This window comes from Tiliqua scincoides, chromosome 1 (assembly GCF_035046505.1).
Source record: "Tiliqua scincoides isolate rTilSci1 chromosome 1, rTilSci1.hap2, whole genome shotgun sequence".
Taxonomy (NCBI): domain Eukaryota; kingdom Metazoa; phylum Chordata; class Lepidosauria; order Squamata; family Scincidae; genus Tiliqua; species Tiliqua scincoides.
The window spans coordinates 293629453-293657347 of NC_089821.1; the positions used below are offsets into that span (position 1 = coordinate 293629453).

Genomic DNA, 27895 nt, shown 5'->3' on the forward strand with positions numbered 1-27895 from the left:
CTGTCCACCTCCTCGGCATCGGTGCATGTGCGCGGGGGGGGGGGAGGGGAGGCAGGCTGGGCTCAGGCAAGAGCTTGGAGATGGGGGCAGGAGGGGGTCGCTGTGCGGTCAGGGAGGGGCCAGGCGCCCGCCCACCCTGCACCCACCCAGCGAATGCCTCTATTTTGCTCCCCCCCCTCCTGGAATGCCTCCAAAGGGGAGGGGCCCCTGCAAAAAGATGCCGGAACTCCGTACCCCCGCGTTCCATTAGAAAAAAAAGCCCTGGTCCTTACTATTAATAATAAACTATTCCCAATAATCTTTAATACTAATGTAGCAACTTCCTACATGAGTCCAACTCAGTGCATGAAGTAATTTATTCCAGGACAGATGCAAACTTCTTGTACTATACCTCACAAAAAAGTCAGTGTTGACAAGATATATATAATAAACAATTACCTTTCCTACAACCAGCTGCTCAACTCCAATATTCTCAGACTATTAAGAGCAGCAGAGCAAGGGTGGCCAGGCTCCCTCTCCCAACATCCAGATATGAGAAAAAGCAGCTGGGGGGGGGAGAATAGAACTCTATCTTGGATGCTCCAATGAGGCATTCAGCTGCCTACTTCCTGCAGCTAAGCAACGCTATGGCCACGTTTGGCCCCTACACTCCATTAGGAAATTGATAAAGTGGAGCATATTGTGCTAGTGAATATCCCAGTTGCTGACAGAAGGCAAACTTGATATCCTGTACAGCAACTTAACACAACATGAAACACAAAGACTGCCTTTTATAGCAGGCTGGTAGAAGGGTAGGAACTCTGCTCCCATCCCTCCCAAATGATAAACTTGTTCCCCATGGTGTGGACAGAAAGTTCTTTACTTGTAACAAGCAGAGTGCATGATTCAATAACCACATTTTCCCATTCTTTTAAGTACTGTACTGCCAGGCACTCTCTCCTTGTTCATTTAATGCATACTTATTTGACAACTATTACAGGAGGTCAGACGAGGTCAGTGCTTGAACCAGCCCAATGAAATTAGTATCAGGCATACTCCCTCTGCATGAACATCCTAGCTCTTCCCCTCCTTTCTTGTTTAACTTTTCTAATCACGGGGAGGTGGGGGTGTCCAAATCTCTTGTATGTCCAAGCACACACTGCTAAACCTACTTTAAAAGTGAGTTTACAAGTGTCACAGAAACCTACTTTTAAGAAGAAGTGCCCCATCCCAAGCAGTAAAAAAAAAAAAACAACTAACACAAGTAGTGGGCACAAAGGTGCTCATTGCTAACCGCATGGGGCTGGTTCAGGTGCTAAAGTATCATCCAAATCAGCCCAGAGTTAATATTTCAGAGGATCACATGTCTAATGATTAACATGCTTGGCCAACCTGGAGCTGCTCATGCTGGAAGCTCCAAAAGCAAACCCAGATGCCATGAAGGTTTCCAATTGGAAATGTAGAGTTCTATGAGTGCTCATAGAACAATTGTTGTAAAAACTCATTTGAAATAAAGTTTAGTATAGCCTGATTATGTGAACTGCCTTGAGTCTGTAAGACTCTTACAATGTACTGTGAAACTCAGTGAGGAGGGTGTATGCAAATGCTGTAATTATTATTATTATTAATATCAAACAAACTATGCTTAGCACCCAGTGTTGGGTTCCTGTCAGACCCAAGTCAGGAATCTAATTCTTATAAGGTTAGGTTTAAATAGCATTTTATTGTTTTAAAAACTGTCAGATTTACATACTATTTGAAATGTACCTCACTCCTTCTAATCATAAGTGACATTTGAAGTTTTCTTATTATGATTTTGAAAAGGATTTGCATATCTAACTCTCCTGTGTCTGGCCTGTAAGCAAATGTACATCAAAAGTGACTAAAGATGAAAATTAAACATTTGTGCTACAATTTGTCTGTATTACCTGAAAGGAAAAAAACTCAAGAAAAATAAATGCTATGGCACATATAGCAAAGTTAAGTACAGAAATCAAATTTGCTAGAGTTATTATATATAAGACACAGGCTCTCCTGGATCGGAAATCCTCGATGCAGGTGCTGGATTATCGGCTTGCTCTGAATGGGGTTGCACTCCCTCTGAAGGAGCAGGTCCGCAGCTTGGGGGTCCACCTGGACTCGCAGCTGCTCCTGGATTCCCAGGTGGCGGTTGTGGCTAGGGGGGCCTTCGCTCAGCTTCGGCTGGTGTGCCAGCTGCGTCCGTACTTGGATCGTGCAGACCTGGCCATGGTGATCCATGCTACGATGACATTGAGGTTAGATTATTGTAATGCGCTTTATGTGGGGCTGCCCCTGAAGACGGTTCGGAAACTGCAATTAGTGCAGAATGCGGCGGCCCGTGTGGTCAACTGGAGCTAGGTGGTTTGACTCGGTCAGTCCACTTCTCCGGGGACTACATTGGCTGCCCATTCGTTTCCGGGCCCAATTCAAGGTGCTGGTTTTGACCTTTAAAGCCCTATACTGCTCTGGGCCAGGCTATCTTAGAGATCGCCTACTCCCGTACAATCCGGCTCATCCTCTCAGGTCATCAGAGAAGGCCTTTTTACAAGTGCCACCGCCCAAGGAGGTTCGTGGGGCGGCGGCAAGAAATAGGGCCTTCTCAGTAGTGGCACCTGAAGACCCTGCTCTTTAAACAAGCCTTCTGATTCCATGGCCTTTAACACTTTTATACATCTTTTAGTTTCTTTTTGACAGACTGGATTCCTCTATGATGTTGCTGTTTTATGCTCTTTTTATTCTGACTTTATTCTGACTACTGTTTTTATGGCCTCTGTTAATGTGTTTTTAATATGTTTTTATCTGTGTTAAATTATGTTTTTTAAAATTGTTTTTTACATGTTGTAAGCCGCCCTGGGTCCCTTTCAGGGAGAAGGGCGGGATACAAATAAAGTTTATTATTATTATTATTATTGATAAACGAATTATAGGCAAGTATAGAGAATGTGCCAATATTTTAGGCTTAAATGAAAAAAAATTGAGATACCTGCACTGTGAAGATGAAAAATATCACATTTTACACACCCAACAGGTACCTAAATGGTACAGTTGCATAACTGAGGGAGGGGAGAACTGTACATCAGTTAATGGTCCTGAACTTTTGCTTCATTTGGCTGGGACAATTTCATTCCAGCATAATAAATCCCGATTTATTTTATGCCAAGGCTCTTTTAAGCCAGGTCATGCAATAATGCAAGATTAAAGTGCATTACAAGTTAGTTAATCAGCACTTTTGCTAGGGTGAAAAAAATACAGTGCAGTGCACTCTGGCATAGCAGAAGGGCTTACATTAATTTTCTTTTGCAGTGCCTCTGAATTGCTTTGTTGAACTTTCCATATAAAATTGCACAATATTTTCAGACTGACTGCAATGGTTCTACTTAGAAAAAAACATGATGAGATTAACCTGCAAAATATTTTCACACCTATTCTATATTTTTACTTCTTGCAGTTATCCTCTTATCTGCTTTAACTTCCTACAGTACTTTCCAGCACTGTATAAGAAGGCAAGAGAGAAGCCCAAAAAGTGGAAAGGAAGAGAACAAAAGCAGGTGTTCGGAGATGAAAAACACTTTCAATTTCATGAGAGTTTTTTGTCCCCATAAACCTGCATTATGGGTATATATGCACCACCTGCATCCAGAAACATTTAATAAGCACATTTAAACCAAATGGGCCTCTAACATAAAGTACCTCTAATTTTAAAGGGCTTGTGCCCAGTGGCGTAGCTAATGATCATGTAGCCCAGTGCCAAGCTCAAAATGTTGCCCTGGAAGTGATGTCACAACCAGAAGTGATGTCACACCTGAGTTTTTTGAAAGTAAAAATTGGAAGGAACCCACTTCCTCCCCCCTGCAGCTCGCCACCCACTTGTTCTGCTGCCTCCCCCCAGTCAGTGGCATAGCTAAGGCAACTATCTGCTACCTGGAGTCAAAGAAGATCTGTACCCCCCCCCAGACAAAATCAAATTTAATTAAGTAAATAAATAAAAAGTGTGTCCCTGATCAGTTCGGGGCACTGTGTTGGGGTGAATAGGGATGGTTATTCTTCCCCTGCTAAATATAAAAAGGGTACCCCTTGAAAAAGTGTCTTTTACCCAGTTAGCAGGGGTAACTGTTTTATGATACATGGAAATGAGAGCTGACTCATATTAACACCTTATTGTTTTCATGCTGTATCATGATAATATGTCATTGCAACATGTCAATAATATAATAACATATCATTGGCTGTCAGAACGATCAGTCTTATAAGTCAGAAGAGTTAAGAAAATTAAGAGTTAAGAAAATCCAGTTTTTGTTCCATAAGGCAGTTGTGTTTTCATTTTCCGGTTAATTGGCCATAACTTTTGATAGAATACAGATATTCCAATGCAGTTTGTTTCACTGCATTCTGCATTAAATTCCCTTTCCAATGATATATACCATGATGGTATGAATATCAAGATTTTCATAATTTTGGTCGCTATTGTCAAGCTTAGCTTGTTGCCCCCCTAAAGCTTGATGCAACTGCTACCCTCTGCACCCCCTTAGCTACGCCACTGCTTGTGCCTTATTCCTGATAACAGAACCAGAAAATAATAGATACCCTCTTATTAAGATACATACAATAGATTGAAAACACTGAGTAAACACTGCATTACTCAACTTTTTTGACTACTAAGTGAAAAAAGAAAAACAACTAGCTTTCCGTCTCCGCATGGTTTGCAAAATAGCTTTCCTGCTTGAATCATGTTACACTGAAACACATCAAAGGGAACCTCAACACAGGATCAAGATTGTTTGGAAAAGGCAGTCTCAAACTACCCCCTTCATTCCAAATCACACTTGGTCCCCCAAACTTTGAGGACAGACATACATTTGCAACCCTGTGAGTGGAATACATGGTTTGGGAAGAGAATCTGGAGCAGGGAAGGGAGAGGCCAGGTAAGGGCCCCCTACTTCCAAGTTCTAAATCCATCCCTTCTAAGCTGTTCTTCTGTTCTTAAAAAACTGAAGCTCTTCAAGCAAACATATAATCAGTTCCCAAATTAAACAGAAAAACCATTCTGCAAACAGTTAGGAGAACTGAAAGTTGCATGGTGTTTTTTTTTTTCCTCTTAGCACTCAAAATGGTGAATAAGCCACTATGACAACATATCGGACTAAGGTTGTCCAATCAGAATATTAAAAAAACAAACCAACAAACAGCACTGGTCCAGATCTACATTACCTTAAAAGAAGGGGCAGACAACTAACATGCCATTAACCTTTCAGTGTTGTGCAATTTTAGAGGCTCCAACCCTGTTCGTTCTGACAGACGGTTTTATTTGTAGTACTGTTTTTTTATACCATGAGGAGTTTAGAGCTACAGTCAATAGTATCAACTGGAAGCAGAAATGAATGGATAGACAGCTGAGGGAGTTCTACTTGTACAAGTTGGTGAAGCTCGTATTTCTTTTAGCCTTCTCACCAATGTAATTTTAAATGCCCCAATGTTCCCCTTTGTTCTCAACATTTATTTACCATACCCAACATCAACTAATGTGGCACCAAGTGTTTTATTTCCCTACTAATATTATTCTATGTACAGTATTCTATTTCATTTTAAAAATACACATCTAAAACAGAAATTCATACAACATATCTTTAACACGTATAATGATTTAGAAAAGTTAACTGTTTGGACAGCTTTAATTTAGATTAGACAACACTTCCGTCAGCTTAGATTTTGCTGACTTTATTCCCAGTGCATTGATGGGTGTGTGTGTGTGTGTGTGTGCATGCAAACCACAATTTAGAAAGGGAAGGCTAACTAACTTCAGCAGTGCTTTCAACTCTATTTCCAAAGCAACTTCATGAAATCCCTCAATCTATTTGTCATTCATTATTGATACAGCCAGGGATAAAAAAAAATTAAAAATGCATTAGAAAAATACCTGCATCTTAGAGACAAAGTACAGAAGGCCTGTCAAACAGTAATATATATACAAGATTGGGTAAAGAGGGAGATAGTAAAATAAATGACTAGGATCCAAGATTATGGTTCAAAGGCATATGATTCAACTATTTTGTAAAGCTAAACCAATATGCGTCTTGTTAGTGCCTGGATTCAAAGTCACCTGGGAACCACCTGTATATATACTTCTCCTTGATGTCTATTGATGAAAGGTGGGATACAAATGTAATAAATATATTAGGAAGCCAAATAATACAAGGGTGTAGTTAAAGTATGTAAAGGGTGTAGTTAAAGTATCTGTAAACTGAATGTTTACAGATGTATATTACTATTTAGTTCTTCCAATATTCTGACGCAATCATAATTGGAAGGGGTCCAAAAAATCCAACCCCCTGCCTACAGCAGGAAATCCAGAGCATCTCCAGCAGGTGCCCAACGGGCTTCTGCTTGAAGATCTCCAGTGAGGAAGAATTCACCACCTCCCTTGGCAATCTGCTCCTCTGTTGAACAGCCCTTACAGTCAAGAATTTCTTCCTGAAATCCAACTGGGATCTCATCTTTTGCAGTTTGCACCCATTCTACTCTCAGAGGCAGTTGGATAGATGCAATCAGATGCAGTTGTAACCCTGCATCTGGATCCCACCTATCAATCTGCACTTGCCTCTCTGTTCAGACATTTCTATGGTCCACTATGAATATTTCATAGCTCCCTGCTCTGTCATAGTATCCTGGCAATTTCTCTGCACAATCTATTGTCACAAATATATGATAGTGTGCCAATATGGAGTATCAGTCTAAAGTTTACAAGCAATGCAGAAGTAATCCTATAAAGGCTAAGGACCCTTCCAATGTTATCTTAACAATGTGGGAGCTACAAGTATGTTGTTTTCCTATACCACACCAACGTGTCAGAAACCCCGAATCATGCAGGAAGAGTGGCCACCTTCCAATGCTATCATTGCAACGTCTTCTAGCACATACAGTAGAGGCAGAGGACATAGTCACATTATTGGTTCCTCCCAGAAAACCTGAGGTTTCTGATATCACCAGAGTGGTACAAGAAGAAAACATATTGCAGTGGCTTCTATGACTGCTAAGGTGAGGTGCTGCTCAAACCCCTTACACTGCACACTACCTGATCAGTGGCCTCAGATTGGTTTGGATGGAGAGGATCAATTGTAAAAAACATAAGGATGATGGTAGGCTGGGTCACACATGCAGATCACATTCATGGTCCCTTAACAACTGGTCTTGGTCAGTGCCAGCTGCTCCAAAAATCATGCATGACTTGGCAAGGCCAGGAAGACAGTAGCCTGGTACATAAAATTTCACCATCACCAGTTCCTCTGCAATAGGCCACATCCTTGAATAGAACACACAATATGGGAACACACAATATGGGAACATTGGAGCAGTGTTTCTCAAACTGTGGGTCAGGAACCACTAGGTGGGTCACGAGCCAATTTCAGCTGGGACTCCATTCATTTCAATATTTTATTTGTAATATATTAGATTTGATGCTACCATGATATGTGACTGCATTTGGGGAAATGTTACAGACCTGTGTACTATGTGTATTCTTTTAACAATGATAGTAAATGGGACTTACTCCTGGGTAAGTGTGGGTAGGACTGCAGCCTAGGATTGTTAAAAATTTTACTGCTTGATGACATCACTTCCTGTGGGTCCTGACAGATTGTCATTCTAAAAAGTGGGTCCCGGTGCTAAATGTGTGAGAACCACTGCATTGGAGAATTAAATCTGTCAGGTGCCATTAGCAGAAACAAATACAACTGTTGCTGACAGCTGGAAGGCCACTCCCACATACTCCATGAACTACTTATGTAGTCAGTTGCTAGGAAAGTTCTTTAAAAATAAAATCACTCTGGACACACACGACATTTCAAAACTCAAATTATGTTGTCCTATGAGAGGGGCAAAGGTAGTCATTGCTAGAAAGTCTAGGCTGCTTTTTCTCCATCTTTCTTTACCTTTTAGCCTATTTTCAGTTGGGGAACACAGGAATGTTACAACAGGAGCAAAAAAGGTTTTGCTGAAGGTTTTGCTGAATCAAAACTCAATGGAAATAATGTTTACAGATGTAAAACTCAAAACTCAATGGAAATAATCAAATATGTAGGCCGTTCTAAGAAAATATTTGAATATGAAAGCATAATGCTGAAAACCATCACTTCAAGTAGTTTAAAAGAGCTGGACCATTCCTCAAGAGTGCTACATTTGGGTAGCTGACATGATTCTGAGAGAGCAACATTCTTAAGAACTATATAGAAGCAAACATTTTCTAATATAGGACATACTTTTTGGAATGAAACTGCTGGCTTCAGGACATCTATGTACTCTGTATCCCTGCGTTGATCTGCCATCCCACACAGCTGGTATTTTTAGAAATTTGGGGCTGAGGATTTTAAAAAAGAATGGAATGCATTTTAACGTAGCTTGGCAACAGAAATTGAGGATAGCTAAAATTGCATTCTGAAGAAGAAGTACACGGCACTGTTGCATTTTCCTTCTCACACTCCAAGACATCCAATAAAATTAATCTTCCTTGCTACCAAATTAGGTTTCTTCGAACCTCACTTTACAACTAGCACAACCACTAAAAACACCTTACCTATCAATTGCAGATTGAGATGTTTACACTACAGGAATTTTCAGGAAACCTGGCTCACCAGGTTAAGATAGAGACCATGCTAACTAATCTTCTATTTAAAAGTAGTCATCAATCAGTATGTTTTCATGATAAACACTGCCAAACCCCACAACTTGAAGGCAGAGGGAGCAACATTTCAATCTAATTATTTCTACTATAGTAACTAAAATCCTTAAATCAGAGTTGGTGGCATCACTACGACTGTTGTCATCCATTCTCAACGTCTATATGAATATGCTGTTCACTTGCCCTGGCATGCTCACCATGGTAAGTGTTCTTTCCTCTGTAGCTTGGCACAGGCAATTGTTCCTGAAGTCATGCATCATTCAGAGGAAGCACCAACCGCCTTTGAAACTTGATGCAACACAAATGAATTTCCTATCCTTGCCCATCCTTGAAGGAGGACAGGGGATGATTCCTGCCACCAAACAGCAGCAAGCCAGGTTTCTCCCCTACCTGAAGTCAGGGATGGGCAGAGTTGCAGCAATAACTAATTTCGGCTGGATACCTCAGGCGGCTAGAAGTTGTGGCGGCTGGAAGAGGTGGGGTCGGCTCGCCCAGCCAGGAGCCTCATAAGAGGCTGGGCAGTCGAGGCAAATGGTTGCCAGGCTGAAGGCGGCTCCAGTACCTCAGTGGGGACCCAGGGAGCCTTGTGCCTCCCGCCGGCCTTGCCACAGCCTGTCACCTGCCTTAAGGGGTCCTGTGGGAGACCCCGACCAGAGGGAACATTCCTTGGAGCCCTGCCAATAGGGACTGGTGGGCACCATCTGGGGCTCATCTCAAACCCCCTTTAGGGGGATCCCATCCCCCCAGGAGGCGGGGCAGAAGGGGGGACCACACCAGCTGAAGTTGCCTGCCCCACAAGTCCACTCCAGTCAACACTCACTGTCCTAAACCCACATCTGGCCTGGTACCAAGCATCTGGAAAATGGACGAATGAACAGGATCCTGGGTGACCAGGAGGGAGGAGGGAACCCACACCCTAAGGCAAGGGGCTGGTAGGCCAAGGCAGCGGTGCTCTTGTTGATAGACTGTATGCAGGGTCTGTGACGGAATAGGCCCTGTGAGTGTCAAGCTGCTGACCAGACTAAATCATACCAGTAAGCTGCAGTTTTTGGCTCCTGTCTCTGCCAGGAGGTGGGGAAGGGCATGCTTGCCATTGGGGGAGGGGTGCCGTGAATTTATGTGAATAGTCGCTTAAATGTAATAGTCACCCAGGAAGCTTCAAGGCTGTACGGGGATTCTAACCTGGATCTTCCAGGTCTAAGTCCACTACACCATCCTGACTCTCTCTGCACAATGGCAGTTAAACAAAATTACAGTTTCAAAGCGATACTCTCACCAAAATTCACAATATGTCCAAACACTGAACATGAACTTTGTATAAAGCCAGAATGAAAAGTGCAAAATTAATGAAAAGGGTTTTAGTTCTTGTTTTTACAGAAGAAATGCTTAATTCTGTGAAACAGCTAAGCGCTAATAGTATAGAGAAATCTCATTGGCATTCTGTTCCAAAGTCAGAACTTCGGACTGCAATGAGAATGTATGACATGAACATAAGAACATAAGAACAGCCCCACTGGATCAGGCCATAGGCCCATCTAGTCCAGCTTCCGGTATCTCACAGCGGCCCACCAAATGCCCCAGGGAGCACACCAGATAACAAGAAACCTCATCCTGGTGCCCTCCCTTGCATCTGGCATTCTGACATAACCCATTTCTAAAATCAGGAGGTTGCGCATACACATCATGGCTTGTACATAATGGATTTTTCCTCCAGAAACTTGTCCAATCCCCTTTTAAAGGCGTCTAGGCCAGATGCCAGCACCACATCCTGTGGCAAGGAGTTCCACAGACCGACCACACGCTGAGTAAAGAAATATTTTCTTTTCTCTGTCCTAACCCGCCCAACACTCAATTTTAGTGGATGTCCCCTGGTTCTGGTATTATATGAGAGTGTAAAGAGCATCTTCCTATCCACTCTGTCCATCTCCTGCATAATTTTGTATGTCTCAATCATGTCCCCCCTCAGGCGTCTCTTTTCTAGGCTGAAGAGGCCCAAACGCCGTAGCCTTTCCTCATAAGGAAGGTGCCCCAGCCCCGTAATCATCTTAGTCGCTCTCCTTTGCACCTTTTCCATTTCCACTATGTCTTTTTTGAGATGCGGCGACCAGAACTAGACACAATACTCCAGGTGTGGCCTTACCATAGATTTATACAACGGCATTATAATACTAGCCGTTTTGTTCTCAATACCCTTCCTAATGATCACAAGCATAGAATTGGCCTTCTTCACTGCCGCCGCACATTGGGTCGACACTTTCATCGACCTGTCCACCACCACCCCAAGATCTCTCTCCTGATCTGTCACAGACAGCTCAGAACCCATCAGCCTATATCTAAAGTTTTGATTTTTTGCCCCAATGTGCATGACTTTACACTTACTGACATTGAAGCGCATCTGCCATTTTGCTGCCCATTCTGCCAGTCTGGAGAGATCCTTCTGGAGCTCCTCACAATCACTTCTGGTCTTCACCACTCGGAAAAGTTTGGTGTCATCTGCAAACTTAGCTACTTCACTGCCCAATCCTGTCTCCAGGTCATTTATGAAGAGGTTGAAAAGCACTGGTCCCAGGACAGATCCTTGGGGCACACTGCTTTTCACCTCTCTCCATTGTGAAAATTGCCCATTGACACCCACTCTCTGTTTACTGGTCTTCAACCAGTTCTCAATCCATGAGAGGACCTGTCCTCTAATTTCCTGACTATGAAGTTTTTTCAGTAGCCTTTGGTGAGGGACCGTGTCGAACGCCTTCTGAAAGTCCAGATATATAATGTCCACGGGTTCTCCCACATCCACATGCCTGTTGACCTTTTCAAAGAATTCTATAAGGTTCGTGAGGCAAGACTTACCCTTACAGAAGCCATGCTGACTCTCCCTCAGCAAGGCCTGTTCATCTATGTGTTTTGAGATCCTATCTTTGGTGAGGCATTCCACCATCTTAACCGGTATGGATGTTAGGCTGACCGGCCTATAGTTTCCCGGGTCCCCCCTTTCCCTTTTTAAAAATAGGTGTGACATTTGCTATCCTCCAATCTTCTGGCACCGTGGCCGTTTTGAGGGACAAGTTGCATACCTTAGTCAAGAGATCTGCAACTTCATTCTTCAATTCCTTAATAACTCTTGGGTGGATGCCATCAGGGCCCGGTGACTTATTGATCTTTAATTTATCAATGAGGTCTGAAACATCTTCTCTTTTAACCTCTATCTGACTTAACCCCTCGGTCAGGAGGGGCCGTTCGGGCAGCGGTATCTGCCCGAGGTCTTCTGCTGTGAAGACAGATGCAAAGAACTCATTTAATTTCTCTGCCATCTCTAAGTCTCCTTTTATCTCCCCTTTCCCTCCCTCACCATCCAGAGGGCCAACCGCTTCTCTGGCGAGTTTCCTGCTTCTAACATATTTGAAGAAGCTTTTATTATTCCCCTTAATGTTGCTGGCCATGCGTTCCTCATAGTCTCGCTTGGCCTCCCGTATCACCTTCTTACATTTCTTTTGCCACAGTTTATGTTCCTTTTTATTCTCCTCATTAGGGCAAGACTTCCATTTACGGAAGGAAGCTTCCTTGCCCTTTACAGCCTCTCTAACTTGGCTGGTTAGCCATGGGGGCACCCTCCTGGATTTAGTGGAACCCTTCTTTCTTTGCGGTATACACCTCTGCTGGGCCTCTATTACTGTTGTTTTAAGCAGCCTCCATGCACTCTGGAGAGATTGGACTCTTTTTACCCTCCCTTTCAACCTCCTTCTAACCAGCCTCCTCATTTGGGGGAAGTCTACCCGTCGGAAGTCAAGGGTTTTTGTTAGAGATTTGCCTGGTATTCTTCCCCCAACGTGCATGTCAAAACGGATCGCAGCATGATCACTGTTCCCCAATGGCTCAGTAATGTTTACATCTCTAACCAGGTCCTGCATACCGCACAATATTAAATCCAGAGTCACCTGTCCTCTGGTGGGCTCCGTGACTAGCTGCTCTAAGCCACAGTCATTTAGCACATCAAGAAATCCGGTTTCCTTATCGTGACCAGAACACAAATTGACCCAGTCAATATGAGGATAATTGAAGTCCCCCATGATTACAACCCTGTCCCTCCTTGTCACCTCCCTGATCTGTTTCCTCATTTCAAGGTCCCCATCCGATTTCTGGTCTGGAGGACGATAGCATGCCCCCAGTATTACATCGCTGCACAAGCTGACATGGTACAAGCAGTCTTGGAGATGCACAACTAAACATTTCTGACAGCTGCTTTTACCTGAATGTCTAAGGGGATATAATTTCCCCTTCCATTTAGAATATTTTTCTGTTCAGTGGAATCCTAATAAAACCATCCTACATAAAAGCAAGGAAAAACAACTGTTTTATTCCTGTCATCATTAAACAAGACAAAAACTAACAGAGAGCAAGTCCAGAAATGTAAAGAGGGTGACATGATCAAAGCAATAGGAGAGATTCTGAATTAAAGGGCTAAGACAGAACAGGAGAGAAATTTCAGCAAAGAGTAACTGACGAGAGATAGAACTCTATGGTTCATGCTTCAATTGCTATAATGTGAAGATTGTTTATAGATAGTTACTTGAGTGAATGTGATTGGAAATAGCTTGGATTGCTTTTATACAATCATTTTCTGTCCACAAATGTGGCACCTCTGCACTGAGGATTCAATAAAGCCACATATCTACACAATACAAGAACAGCCTTGCTGAATCCAGACAAAGTCCCATGTAAGCCAGCATTCTGTTCCCCATATTGGTCTGCTACCTGTCTCTGGGAAGCCCACAACCTGGCAAGAAACCAGGTTCTCTCCCAACATTGCTTCCTGCAACTGGTATTCAGAGGCTGAATCTGGAGGTCACACATAGCCATCATGACTAGTACTGCTGACCTGCATCTTATGCGCGAATGACTTCAACAAATTCAAGTATGTACGCTTAGCATCCCCCACCAAACTAGACAGAGAAACAGAAAGGTCTGAATAGTGTATTGCAGGTAATTTCACCTGCCATTCAATGTACTCTGTTTATGTCCTGGAGTGAGTCTGAAATGAGAGAATGAAGCTACATTCCCTTAGTTCCTGCATTTCTCTCATACTGTGCTTTTAGTTCTTAAAGAGACAGTATATATTTGTTGATTTTAAGGGAGATTTGATGATACACAATTTTGCTTACACATCAACTTTGGAACACCTAGTAATGTCAGAGAGGGAGAAAAGCTTCTCTCTAGACACTGTCTCCACACCGAGCACAAATGTATAGGTCTCAATCATGTCTCCCCTTAATCACTTTTCTTCAAGCTAAAAAACCCCCAAACACTATAACCTTACTTCATAAGGAAGACATTGCAGCCCTCTGATAATTTTGGTTGCTCTATCCCAGCCATTTTCAACCTTTTCCAGCTCACTGACAAGGCACTAAAGTTGATCAAGACACACTACTAGTTTTTAATTACATTATTATGTTACAATTGATTTAATTAATGTAACTAAGGGCACAATCCTAACCAGGTCTACTCAGAAGTAAGTCCTATTTTGTTCAATGGGGCTTACTCTCAGGAAAGCGTGGTTAGGATTACAGCCTTAGATCATTACATGACAGTGAAAGAAATTCCCAAGAAGCTTGGAGAGGGAGGTGTATGTGGTTTCTGGAAAGGTTTTGAAGTAGGTCTGTTCAAACCGTTATCAATTGATATGCTCTGATATGCCAGGAGGTGTTGGCAAAGAGAGATAAGACTGAGCATACTGGAGGGACAGTGAGGAGATGTGGCTGAAACAAGTGCAGGATTGACTGGGGGGGGGGAGAGAGAATGAATGGGAAGCAACTGGTTTTGAACTTTGGAAGGTGGGGAAGAGGGGGGTGGGAAGGGGCAGTCAGAGGGGCTAACTGCAATTATGATGGGGGATGTGTGTGCAGGAGGAGAGGAGGTGGGGGGGAGGAAAAGCATCACTTGCCTGCTCATTTATTCAAGAAAGAGTGCGACCAACCAAGCCTCTGTACGTCTACTCAGAAGTAAGCCCCATTATAGTCAATGGGGCTTACTCCTAAGTAAGTGTGGATAGGATTGTGGCCCAGCACCCTTCCTGCCAAAGCCTTGCTAGGGGAGGCAACACAGGGTGGGTCACTTTGGGGCACTGCTGGCAAGGAAAAGGGTCTCTCCAGGAACCTTTTCAGCCAGCTGCTTCTGGCTCCTACCTGCTTCCACTGTCAGGCTCGCTCTCACTCCCTCCTCGCTCTTGCCGCTCGCCCTCACTCCCGCCACGTTCTCTTCCAGGCTTCTCTAGCTGCCTGGCTGGCTGCCCAATCAGCGCACGGGGCACGTACCAGCAACAGCAGGAGCGTCCAAGCCCCTTCACCATGTGAGGCTCCGAGCAGTTGCTTCTCCCGTGCAAGCAGCAGCTGCTGCTGCTGCTGCCTGAGTCCTTGGCCCCGCGGCACACCTGAGGCAGCCTCATGGCACACTAGTGTGCCGCGGCACAGTGGTTGAAAACCGCTGCTCTATCCCAACATGTGCTTAAGAGCCAGCTTGTCCATGGGCACCTTCCAAGCCCTAATATGGGCCTCCCTCTCTGTAAACTTTTCCCTGGGGGCCGGGGATAAGAATAGGCCCTCAGTTTGGCTGTACTTGTCGTAAGAGGCGACTAAACAGCCACCGGGTAGATGGGACTCGTCAGCCTGGGAAGGCAGCTCATCTGAGAGAAGGAAAACTCTGATCCCAAACCTCCACTGCCTTGTGGCTACATCCAGTTATGGAAAAGGCTTCAGGAGTCAACCTCGAGGCAAAATCCGGAGCCGGAGTCCCTGAGGCGGTTCATGGCTGAACACAGTCACGTTCTGGCAACTCCTGCGACGCCGCTGGAACCAACCGTATTGGCCTCTGCCTTTCCATTGGACCATTTCAGTGACGTGGAGAGGGGGGATTTGCTGCATGGGTAACAGCCTATCCTCCATACCTACTTTACCCAGGCTTCGCGCACTGGAGAGGACACTCTGTTCCAGAACCACCATTCAGAGCGCGACACCATAGTCTTTCGAGACTGAAGGATGCCAACATCTCTGTAAACTGTAAATTATAGTGTGGTGAGAGATTAACATGAAAACACAAATACATAGACCTCCCATTTGCTGGGCTGCCCTGGCAGTCTACTTTCATGTTTGCTGGGAGGTGGAAGAAGGAAGAGGGGAAAAATAGGCCTCTATTGAGTCCTCAAGAGATCCAGCCTTCCTTAGGTGCTATTTCTTTGCACAGGGAACAATGATGCCCAAGGTATTTTAGATTTCCAAGTATTCATACTTCCAGGATTAATCATTTATATAACACTTAATTACACGTATCAATGATTTCAATTAAAACTAGTTGTATGCAGCTTTTACTACCATCATAAAGGCCCCAAACCACCACATCCCTTTTTTCAGACTATAAAACAGATGAGGCAAAGTAAAAATTGGGTAACCAAGCAGAACAGTTATTTTAGATGAACAATTCCTTTAATGTCTGGATCCCTTAATATGAATTATTTTTATATTAAAGATTATCCCCTTCATGTTATACAATAAATAGAGAGTCCTCATGCCCATGCAAAACACAGTATTTATGATCTAAAATATTGTCAATTTAATGTTTTCTTCCAAAAAGAAGAGAAAAATAAAACATTGACAATTTTCCTTAATAGACACGTACAGATTATTTGGTTCATAGAATGGGACTGGATTTTAAGAGGATAATTGCCTTTCCATGTACTGTATCTTCTAAATGCTTTTATCTTTTGTTTCAAATCATCAAAAAGATAATGGATTTCCAAAGTCTCAGTGATGTCTCTAAGATCCCCTTAACATTTTTTGCTAAAACAAAACTTCTGTAGAGCTGATGAACAAAAAAAACAGAGTAACTGTATCAGTTCAACTTAAGTAAGATCATTCTGCTTCAGTAAGCAGGTTTATACAACCCACACCAGTATGATAGGTCAAACCTTTCTAGATTTATATGTAACTTTATATATTCTCCTGTCTGTGTGTCTCGTTCCCTGTACAGACCGGTGAGGGCCAAGATAATTATATGTAGGTCAACAGAATTCTAGAAGAACATGTCTCTAGTTGAATATGCCAAATTATTGTGCCTTCACACAAGGAATGCTGAAATTTGTAATTATGAGAGGGATTTTACAAAATTCTCAGTCCTAACAAAAAACCTATAGGCCCAATCCTATCCAATGTTCCAGCATCGATGCAGCAGCAATACAGCACCAAAGTAAGGGAATAAATGTTCCCTTACCTTGACAAGGTCTCCATGACTACACCCCCACTGCAGGATGCAGTGCATGCAGGATGCAGTGGCATGGCTGTATCAGCCCTGGAAAGTTGGATAGGATTGGGCCCTACTGTTTTTAACATATCTCCACACTTTGCATTTTCAAGAGCTGAAGAAGTTGCACGTTGTTTAGTTTTGGACCATTTGCCCTTCCTATCTCACACCATTTCCAAGAGTCCCCAACCCCTCAGAGGAAGTTTGAGGTGGAGCTGAGGAACCAGCCATAGGGAGAAGAGGCATAAAAGACAGCTTGCACAAGTATCACTACCCATGTTTCTTAGAAAGCACTGATTGTTGGAAAACAATCACACTATGACACATACATAATATACTATGCTATGGCAAACTCCTCTTTCTATCCCAAGTACAAATAGATTGAGTTGTGTCCTTTTCTGGCACACATGGTCCTTTTATATGCACAGTTTAAAAATACGCAATTGTCTCACATGCACAATACATTTGGGCATGAGGTTTAAAACATAACACATGACACAGCTAGTGAGTATAATGCAACACTGAGTAAAAACCTTGTTTATGACAGCATCCCAGATTTTCTATTCCTTGACATGTTTCACATTACACTGTGGTAAACACAGGCTTGCCACTAAGTGTATACCCAACAGAAAGCTAACATGGGGATAAATCAAAATAGATGGATCAAGTGTCAGAACAGGATTGTTAAAAATAATCACTTGCCAAGGAAGAATTTAGTCAGTCATTCTTCAAAACACTCGTTTCAGTTTGCATTACAACAATAAAATGAAAATTTTAAAAAACAAATATATGCAGATTCAGACTTTATTGTGGTCGCAGACCAGCCCAATATACCCAGAAGACACACTGCAATGAGATACAACAGAAGTCCAAAGGTTAAGTTCATAAAAGAACCGACAATTCTGAATTAGAGCAATATGTTGCTCATATGTACCATTTCTCTACAATCCACTTCTGATTTTACTATTTCATTCATGGGAGTGCACTAAGTCGTTACCATGATGAAAACTGGAGCTCTGAAATGGCAATTTGAGAACAAGCACAGCTATGAACACTTCCAGCATGTTGTCGGAATAATAAAACTTCAGTCCCATGAAAAAATGTCATCCCATCAGAAATTGCCTTACTTTTTAAGGACATAAGCTAGCCTAAGATGATATCTATGCAGAAATGTACACTGTGGGAGTTATGAGTTTCTTCAACATTGACCTAACTGGCATAGCATGGGGTGTTATACCCAGCAGACCGAAACCCCAGACTTCAGAAACTCATTGCCTATTTAAACATGACAACTCCTATATTTTTGCTATGCATTGTTTTAGGAACATGCATTTCATAGCTCATTCTTCTCAATATTTCCCACAGAACGTATGGATACATATAGGTACAACATCTCCCACCTGCCCCCAAACCCACTCACAGGGGTACTTGAAAAATGAAATCCTAACATTTCATTTTTCTTCCAATTAAGTGAAGGTAGCAGGATTACAATACAACCCAGAGGTCATGCATTATTTGAAAGAGTTTTTTTCAAAACACTAATAATGGAACCTACAAAACTCAAGAGAGCAATTACATGCTAAGCAACTGAAAGTTTCAAAATGTGGAGCACTTTTTCGCAGCTATTTATTTACATCAAACTTGTTTACCAACAAAGGATGACATTTCACAGTGCCACATTCACCTGAATCTGAATGGTAATTAGAAGCACATATTTCTAAGGAAAAAAAATAGTAACAACCTAACAAAGTGCACCAAGTTTTGAAGCCTTTAAAAATGAACAGAGGTTTGATTTCCTTTCTTCATTTTCTGCAGTGTTTGGAATATTTATACACCTAACTTTAGTAGACTATTCTTAGAAAGGCTTATCACAAAATTATGAATGACCTCTCATGCACACAGTCTACAGGGATCTACGGAGTAGGCACATATGAAAATAATCAAATACATACTGTTGGTCTTCATGCACGTCTATCCTGCAGCACAATGTTAAAATAAGTGGTAACTGAAGATATTCATAAAATCTTGAAAATTAACCGTTTGCTTTTTTCATTCCCTTCATTACTGAAGATTCAGCACAGAATTGAGACATTTTAGATGTTCTTTGTAAGAGATTATATTCCCACAAAATACATTAGATTATCACTTTTAAATGCAAAATACATTGTGTAAGGCAGTGGTATTCAAACTTGGGCATTGCGACGCCCCAGCCTGTGGGTCCTGGCCTCTGCCCCCTTAAGGGACGGGGGCAGCCAGGAGACGGGGGAAGGCAGCGGCGTGATCCACAGGATTGTGCTGCTCAGGGGGGCTGTAGGGGCTTGGATGCACTTGTCCAAGCCTCCAGCAGCCTCCCAGGGGGTGCGGGGAGCCCTGCGCAACCTTCGGCAGGGCTCCCCAGGTCAGGAAAAGTTAAAGCGGAGCGACTGCGCCCCACTTCGCAAAACCGGAAGCAGAGTACAATCACTCCACTTTCCCTTCTGACAGGGCTGCAGGGACTGGGGTGCACCCTCCAGTCACTGCAGCAGCTGTCCCTGTGTGCAGGGAGCCCTGCGCGAGCGCCTGCAGGGCTCCCCAGGTCAGGGAAAGGGAGAGCGGGGCGACTGCGCTCCGCTTCCACTTTTACAGAGGCAGAGCAGATCCCCAGGATTGCTGCCTTCCCCCTGCCCCTGCTGCTTCCCCCCCGCCCCCGCAAAGACTTACTGCGGGTTTCAAACTCCTGGAGAGTTTGAAAACCGCAGGTGTAAGGGAAAAATTCACTGCCACAAAAGAATTAATAGTTTTGCAGTTTCTACAGTAAAGTAAAGACATAACCCAAAGCTGGGCTACTTCATTTTCTGGCAGTCTTTTACAGTTATGACCAAAAAGAATATGAACAAGCCTTACCCATTTTTGAAGTATAAGACATGGGCTCTCTGAAGACCTGTTTCTAAAAAAAAACCAAGCTCTTGTTCATGTGCTGCTGGTCCTGGCTTAGGACTTCTGTTCTGCATATTGGCAATTAGTACCTTGGGGGATCAGACAAACATAAAACAAACTCACTCAGGTATTTTTATTATTTCCCACATCACCTCCATTACATCAACAAACCATCTTTCTCTTCTTTCAACATCTCCCTACATACTACACTGTTCTGTGCCACTTATCTTTTACTTTTATCATCTTCAGCAGCCAAAACCCTTCTTCCCTTAGAAACACTTAAAATAGTTTAACTTCTGACTACCAAATATCAGCATTTGGCTGCAGATAACTATTGTCCATTGGCAACTCATTATGGCATCTGTTCTGCCATATATTCCAAAATACATAAAAAAAAATACCAAGCATTTTTGTAAATCAACTTTCCTCAACATACATTCCTTATAAATCCCATGATTCCATGTTCTGGACTGACAGATCTGCAGTGTCTTATTTGGGCTTGCTTCTCTCTGTGGGGTGCTCTGCCAACAAGCAGAGAGACACATGTGAATGGGGATGCCATAGTTATTTTTAACCCACTTTCATCTGACAGCACAGAATAGCCTGCTTTTGTTATGCAGACGCATGCTGTTAAAGCACACAGAAGCACAGCAGCTATTTGTGTTTCTGCAACTCTCTGTGGAGAACCAAGATGAGAAAAGCACACCCAAAATTGCAGCAGGAATGTTTCACAAACACATTCCAATCTCCATAATGGAGCAGCTACTTGAGGGAGAGCAAAAGTCCTAACTGTGGTTTATCTGTTGTCCGTGGATTCAAACAGAAAATCAAACCAGCTTTCAAACAGCAAACTCAAGTTTAAGATCCCAACTTTATCAGCCCAAAGCAAGTCATGGTTTAGGGCAGACTCAGGTTAAGATGCTAAAACAAACAAAAGATGTGTATTATGACTGAGCCCAGTGTGCAAGTTCACCCAGCAATTACATGCCACAATTACAGAAGATCAGTTGTTTTATCTGGACTAGGTTATTCCAGCTTACCCTTTCTATCTCCTGAAGGTACAGAAGGGCTATATCCCCAGCCTTCTCGTAACATGTAATTATTTCTTTTTCATGATCTGTATGGAGGTTACTTGTTGAAGAGGAAATTGGCAACTTTTCAAGACAAAGACCTGAAAACAATGAACTGTTACTTAAATCATGGGGTTAAAACAAAGGATGCAAACTACTCTCTTTTCATTGACCATTGTACATGATGCACTTGAAACTCTTGTACCCATTCCAGCAGTGTGTGGAGAGTCAATAAAAGGAGATCCACTAGAACACCAAGACCTTTTCCCAACAGTAGGCAACATAGCAGGGTTGTTTGAAAAAGGTATGCCTTGTGCACATGTAAAAGGGTCTACTAAATCATAGGCAAAATGTAACAGTATGAAGTAATTGCTGCTTACACATATTTCCCTGATAACACACAGTAGACTATTCTTACTGAATTCAGGAGGGAAAACACAATTTTGAGGATGGAATGCTCAAAATGGAATGCTGGTCCCAGGCAGACTGCACAATCAGGCCCCTATCAAAACACTGTTAATTCTTCAATGCTTAACCAGCTTGTTTTCATTAAGAAAATAAACAATTTTTTTTACCTATCACAGTAGTTCTAAAACATGAGAAGTAACAAATCTGAAGTGACTGACAGGGGAAAAAAATTACACTGTATTCAGATGGAAATGCAGAATGTACTAAAAGGCTACTGGCCTTTTAAAGGATAGAAGGCACACAGATCAAGAGACTGCAATCAGCAACCAGTGATTGGTTGCAAACGATCTGCCAGGCAGTGCAGTAAGTGGGGGGCGGGGGAGGAAGGTAACTGCAAGGAGGAAGAACCTAGAATCAGGATATGGAAGTCTGCTCCTAACTTAACATTGGCAAGACTGTAATGGATGCATAATTCTAGATGCGTAAAACAGGTCTCTCCAGAAAGCGCACAGGCAGTTTCTAGGTGGGAAAGCTCATGCTTTGCATATGAAATGTACTAGGTTCAATCCCTGACACCTGTAGGTAAGGTGGGGAAAGACTCCTGTCTGAAATTCTACACAAGGCTGCTAGCAGCTGAGCTAGCTGGAACTAAAGGTGTTTCCCAGAATAGGGCAGTTTTATATTCATGAGCGCCAGTGGGTTTTCCTTTCCTTTGGTATTGTATCAGTGGCTTTTGTACCTCACCTAGATGTGTCAAGTTGGGGTGGCCATGACAATAAAAATCTCTAAATGGACCAGAAAGTGGAGAGGAACTCCCTGATCACAGCCAAGCAGAATGTGGAGCTGACCCTTGAACAAGTCCCACTACGAACATCAGGCACAGGCATGTTGATGAATGGAGAAGTCATCTATCCCCTCCTTTTAGTTCCTGCCTTTGAAAGGCAAGGGGGAAAGGAGACAGAAAGGGAGGAGAGAAGCTGCTTTTGAGGGGCTTTTGTATGTGTTGCAAGTATGAGAAAGAGAAGCTGCTTGCCTCTGCTCTCCACTACCTTTCTCCCATCCCTGCCTTCTCTGCCTTTTAAAACGGAAGAGAGATAAAGATAAAACAGGCAGTAACAGGCAGTGGGAAAGATAAAGCAGGCAGTAGTAGGAGAAAGAGGATGACAAGTAGGAGCCTGTTGAGGGCAAGAGGAGACAATAAAGGGCTAAGAAAGCAAGCTAGCAAAGGCAATTCAACAAACACAGCCCAAGATTATATAGTCCAACCAGGAGCAGATAGCTGCAGTCTTTTTTCTAAGTACTTTGATCCCAAACCATTTAGGGTGATAAAAGTAATTCTCCAGCACTGCAGTCCATTAGGAAAGACCAGAGCCATCATAACATTGTGCCCCCAAATTGTACCCAAGTAAGTTGGTCAAGAAGGACACCATGGTAGATGGTTATCAGAAGTTGCTGACCAGTTCATGACAACCAAGGCAGTTTCCATTCCATAGACAAGCCTGACTGAACAGGTGTCAAATAATCAGTCTCTTCCAGGACTACTTGAAATTGGTACTTCCCTCTATCTTCTTGCGCAAAAAGTGGAGGTTTGATATAGTCAATAGCTGCTACATTTGCCCCTTTTATCCACACACCAACTCTTCTCATGACTCATAACAACCAAGGGCTTTTGTAGGTGTTGCAAGTATGAGAAAGAGCAGGTCTGCAATCAGACTGGCAGGTGTCTACCCTACTTCACCTGCTGTGTAATGTTAACTTGATTGGTGAGAAAAAGTACTTCCATCCACTCTATTACCCACTAAACAATCCTTCTGAGGAACCATGATAGAAGAGTTGCATTTATAAGGCTGGATATCAATCAAGGAAGAAAGGTACTCGGAGCGGGGTGGTTAGGCACAGTACAAGAGCCCATGGTGTTCCTCCACGACATGGTAAGCCTACCAGTAATTTCACTCCTACTACGCTAGGTAGCAAAATCTCTTCACTGCTACATGACTAGCACTCTACAGTGTGTGACATAGCAGCTGACAGATTAATCATGTCTCTTCAAATTCATTTTAGAATCAATTGTCAATGTTGCTCTTTCAAGGTTGCTCTTTCTACAGAAAAACAAGCTACAGATATGGCAAGAACAGCAACCCCAAATGCTAGCTAAAGCATCTGGGTGTAAAAAATTCTGTGCCTAGATGCACATAAAACTGCTGCGTTCTCAAAACACTGACCCAGCTTTATATTATGCATGCAGAGTGCAGAGAACACCTTGACACTGAGGTGGTGCTGCCATCTACAGACACTACATTGGCATTGCATGTTTTCAAAAATAAATATGGGAAAGACCAAAAATCTGCTTTGGTTCATGGTAATAAAGTCTATCACAAAGACAGAAAAATTTCTCATATATTTGAAAAGCAAGACATGAAGATGTATTCCAAAAATGTTTCATCCAATCATGTCAATCTCTCTAGGAGAGTGAACAGAGGTAAAAGTCTTGAAATTATATAGACATCACCCTTTTGCTAGATATCTGGCATATACCAAAATCACAAGATGAGGATAAACTACTTCTGAAAATAACCATCTCTACATATTTCTGGAACTAACTAAAAGAAAATCCAATACATAAAACAAAGAGCTAATTCTTATATATCAGTAAATTCCAAATACAGATATGCAACTGTGATTATTGCTGCTTATTTCAATAATTTGAAAATACCGTATATACTCGCCTATAGGTAGAAAAATTTATGCCTAAAATGGAGTCTGAGATCCTGGGTCGACTTATACCCAGGTCAATGCAGTGAATGAAGCAGGATCCACTGGGAGCTTCTGGGAAGCTTATGGAGGCTCAGCAGCTATCTGGTGAAGTGGGGGGCCTGGAAATGGGCTGAGAAGCAGGTGGAGAAAAGGAGAATTTTCACCAGTAATTACGGTATTCAGAGGCAGCCATTTTAGTCTCTTCTCCAGACAGGAAGAGAAGTGAAGGCGCTTCTGGGAACTGTAGTCTGGATGGGCTGCTGCTATGGAATGCAGCACATACTCCCACAAAGCCTCCCCACAAGTCCCAGAAGTCCCTTTGTCTCCCTTCCAGTTTGGAGAAGAAGGGAAATGCCTCCTTCTTTTGCTGCTGCCTCTGAACATTCCTGGCAAGTCATTTGCAAAGAATTTCACGCACACACACACCCCAAGTTTAGGGGTCTGGTTTTTAAAACCCCAGGATGGGATCCTCATTTCCCTCTGAAACAAGGTCCCAGGCTGCAATGCACCATTGCTTAAGAATAACACCATGGAAAGCAGTGGGTCTGCTTCTGAGTAAAAAGGATTGCTACTGTGCGCAGCTCATTCCTTGTTGCTTGTCTTCCTGCTGCGAACTGAACTGCACACTCCCAACTGCATGTTTTATGTTGCATGTTATATGTAGAGCCTCTGGCTTCACACACCTTAAAGAAGGATTTGACAAAATTTCTGAACTTCTATGAAATGAAAACATTAATTCATCTTAGTATTAAAACCAGTTTAAATAGGTTTGTCAAAAATAGTATCTAGAGAGTACATATATCACCGAGAGCTGGTTCCTTCAATACACTGACAGCCAACTTGGGTAAAAGTTCTGCTTGCATGACCAGTATAAGTCAAAGCCACAAACTTGCAGCTCCTCATTTATGAGCTGGAAAAATCCAAGTTACAGTACTCCAGTTTATGAAAGAAAAGGGGTTCATCTTGTATGAGTTTGCGGATCTGACATTACACTGTTCATAGGAATAGATCATGAAGCTTCCCTGACTAGCAGAAAGAACCTTGGCACATTTTGAGTAAATAAGGAGAACGAAGGTTACAGTGAAAATGATACAAACTTTGTCCTAGAAAAGGTAGGTAGTGAGGTAAGGGACTTTCCTTATTCCAAAGCATCACACTTCTTTCTACATTGCCGCAATGTTTATAAAATCTAGTATTAAGTTTCAGTTTGATCAGAAAAGCATTCCATTTTAGTTGAAAGTGACAAAAAATAATCACAATATACTTAAAGCTCTCCTACCTTTGGTAGAATATGCTTCAGCAATCATCCTCAGTCGATAAGGAGGTGCAGCAGCAAGTTGCAAGTCATCTATGCCAACTCTAGCATAAATGTTAAGAGCTTCTTTGAAATCACCTTCCACATAATATAATTTGGCCATAACTAACTCAGCTTCTTGAAGGAACTCTGGCTAGAAAGAAGAAGAAATTTAAAAATATTTACTGTGAGATAACCAAGTAATCTATGTTTTTATACTGTCTCAACACTCAAACATCTAATTTCTAAGCAAACACTTATATAAAGTATTTTGTCAAAATACTGACAAAAGTATTGCATTTTGTCAGATGGCAAACCACCAACTATGATGGTGGTGGCAGTGGTGAGAACTCAGTGACATAACCCCCTCACACTGCTTTTGTCCCTGTTGATAGATTTTATGTCACAAATACTTTAAATAAACGACTACCACGGCACATCTTGCCTCATGGATGCAAGCAGTGCATGGAAGTAAACTTCCACATTGCCTTTTGAATCAAGCACACATCCCAATTTCTCAGAAGGATATGTGGAGTTTTAAGATGAAAATCAAAGTGGAAACTCATAGAATAAAATGGGTTTCCAACTAGATTTTCTTATGAATACATGAATATGATAAAAAGCATCTTAAGAACTTACTGTTTGAGAACTACTTCTTCTTGGAAAGAGGTATGTAAATACAGTAGTAATAATAATAATTGTAACTACCAGAACTGAAACTCACATGCTCAGAGTCTTGAAAATGCAAGAAATTGTTTAAACACTAAATGTTCAAGCAAGATACATGCAGACAGACCCCAAAGGGTAGTCAAGAGTCAGGATCACTGAAGTGGGGAAGGAATGGCCTTACAACAAAACAGAACTTTAGACAGTGTTTTTCAAGTGATTAGAACTTGGAGTGACAGCAATCAGAATAATTGATTATTTAACAAAGGACAAAAAGAAAGGATCCACAAATGCTGAAGCTATCCTATATAAAAGGAGAGGAAAAGGGTGTACCAGTCAGATGAGAGGGCTAAACCCTACTCCTCATGATTCCAACCAATAAGAGACAAACCTGCTACTTCCTACATAAGAACATGAGAACAGCCCCGCTGGGTCTATCAGGCCATAGACCCATCTAGTCCAGCTTCCTGTATCTCACAGTGGCCCACCAAATGCCCCAGGGAGCACACCAGATAACAAGAGACTTCATCCTGGTGCTTCCCTTGCATCTGGTATTCTGACATAGCCCATTTCTAAAATCAGGAGGTTGCACATGCACATCATGGCTTGTAACCCGTAACGGATTTTTCCTCCAGAAACTTGTCCAATCCCCTTTGAAAGGCGTCCAGGCCAGATGCCATCACCACATCCTGTGGCAAGGAGTTCCACAGACCGACCACATGCTGAGTAAAGAAATATTTTCTTTTGTCTGTCCTAACCCGCTCAACACTCAATTTTAGTGGATGTCCCCTGGTTCTGGTATTATGTGAGAGTGTAAAGAGCATCTCCCTATCCACTCTGTCCATCTCCTGCATAATTTTGTATGTCTCAATCATGTCCCCCCTCAGGCGTCTCTTTTCTAGGCTGAAGAGGCCCAAACGCCGTAGCCTTTCCTCATAAGGAAGGTGCCCCAGCCCCGTAATCATCTTAGTCACTCTCTTTTGCACCTTTTCCATTTCCACTATGTCTTTTTTGAGATGCGGCGAGTTATGTGAGAGTGTAAAGAGCATCTCTCTATCCACTCTGTCCTTCCCATGCATAATTTTATATGTCTCAATCATGTCCTCCCTCATGCACCTCCCTCATGCACCTCTTTTCTAGGCTGAAGAGGCCCAAACCCGTAACCTTTCCTCATAAGAAAGGTGCCCCTGCCCAGTAATCATCTTGGTCGCTAAGAATGAACCATCTTGGATTTTATTTCAGGGTCACAGAAAAGAGTGCTAGAATAGTGAGATGGAGCGGTGGGTACTAGCTGCGATACATACGTGAACAAAAAGTTAATGCAAATATTTTGAAATATTATGAAGTTTGATGAAATTTAAAAGGTATATAATCCCATATGATATAGCTCAAACACAGGGACGGAAGAATATCTCAGCATTTCATGTCATTATCATGCTTTCAGCACCATGTGTTTACTTAATTTTTTAGCATTTAAGTACTAACATTTCCAACTACTTCTTTCAGAGCAGAAAGTACCTTTAGATTTCCTCGGTCAAGTGCTGCATTGAGATGCTTCCTGACTTCAATTAACTTTGGCCGAGGACCACAGGGACTAGCACCTGGTTTAAGAGGGTTTTCCTTCAGAAAAAGTTCTAGCTTGGATTCTCCAAGGAGCAGCTCTCCCATATCATCTATGGAGAAAGACAAAATCATTAACTGGTTTGCACATTTTAGTGTCACTATGCATGCAAGATGCACAAAGAATAGAGAATCATATGTATTAAAGGTCAGTCATCCTTAATCCCCCAACCCTACAAAAATCCCAGTCGTATAAAACGCTTCACTGTAAGG

General features: G+C 42.5%; 1 protein-coding gene across 4 annotated transcripts in view; it reads right to left on the reverse strand.

Moving 5' to 3' along the window:
- Positions 1-27895, reverse strand: part of TTC7B (tetratricopeptide repeat domain 7B) — a 155925-nt gene that overhangs the window by 110278 nt on the left and 17752 nt on the right. For all 4 annotated transcript variants that reach the window (XM_066628375.1, XM_066628367.1, XM_066628358.1 and 1 more), the window contains exons 2-5: positions 27581-27735; positions 25382-25550; positions 20911-21041; positions 19838-19959 (exon numbers count right to left, since the gene is read on the reverse strand). In XM_066628375.1, the coding sequence (XP_066484472.1) occupies positions 19838-19959; positions 20911-21041; positions 25382-25550; positions 27581-27735 (577 nt within the window). The remainder of the gene's footprint in view (positions 1-19837; positions 19960-20910; positions 21042-25381; positions 25551-27580; positions 27736-27895) is intronic.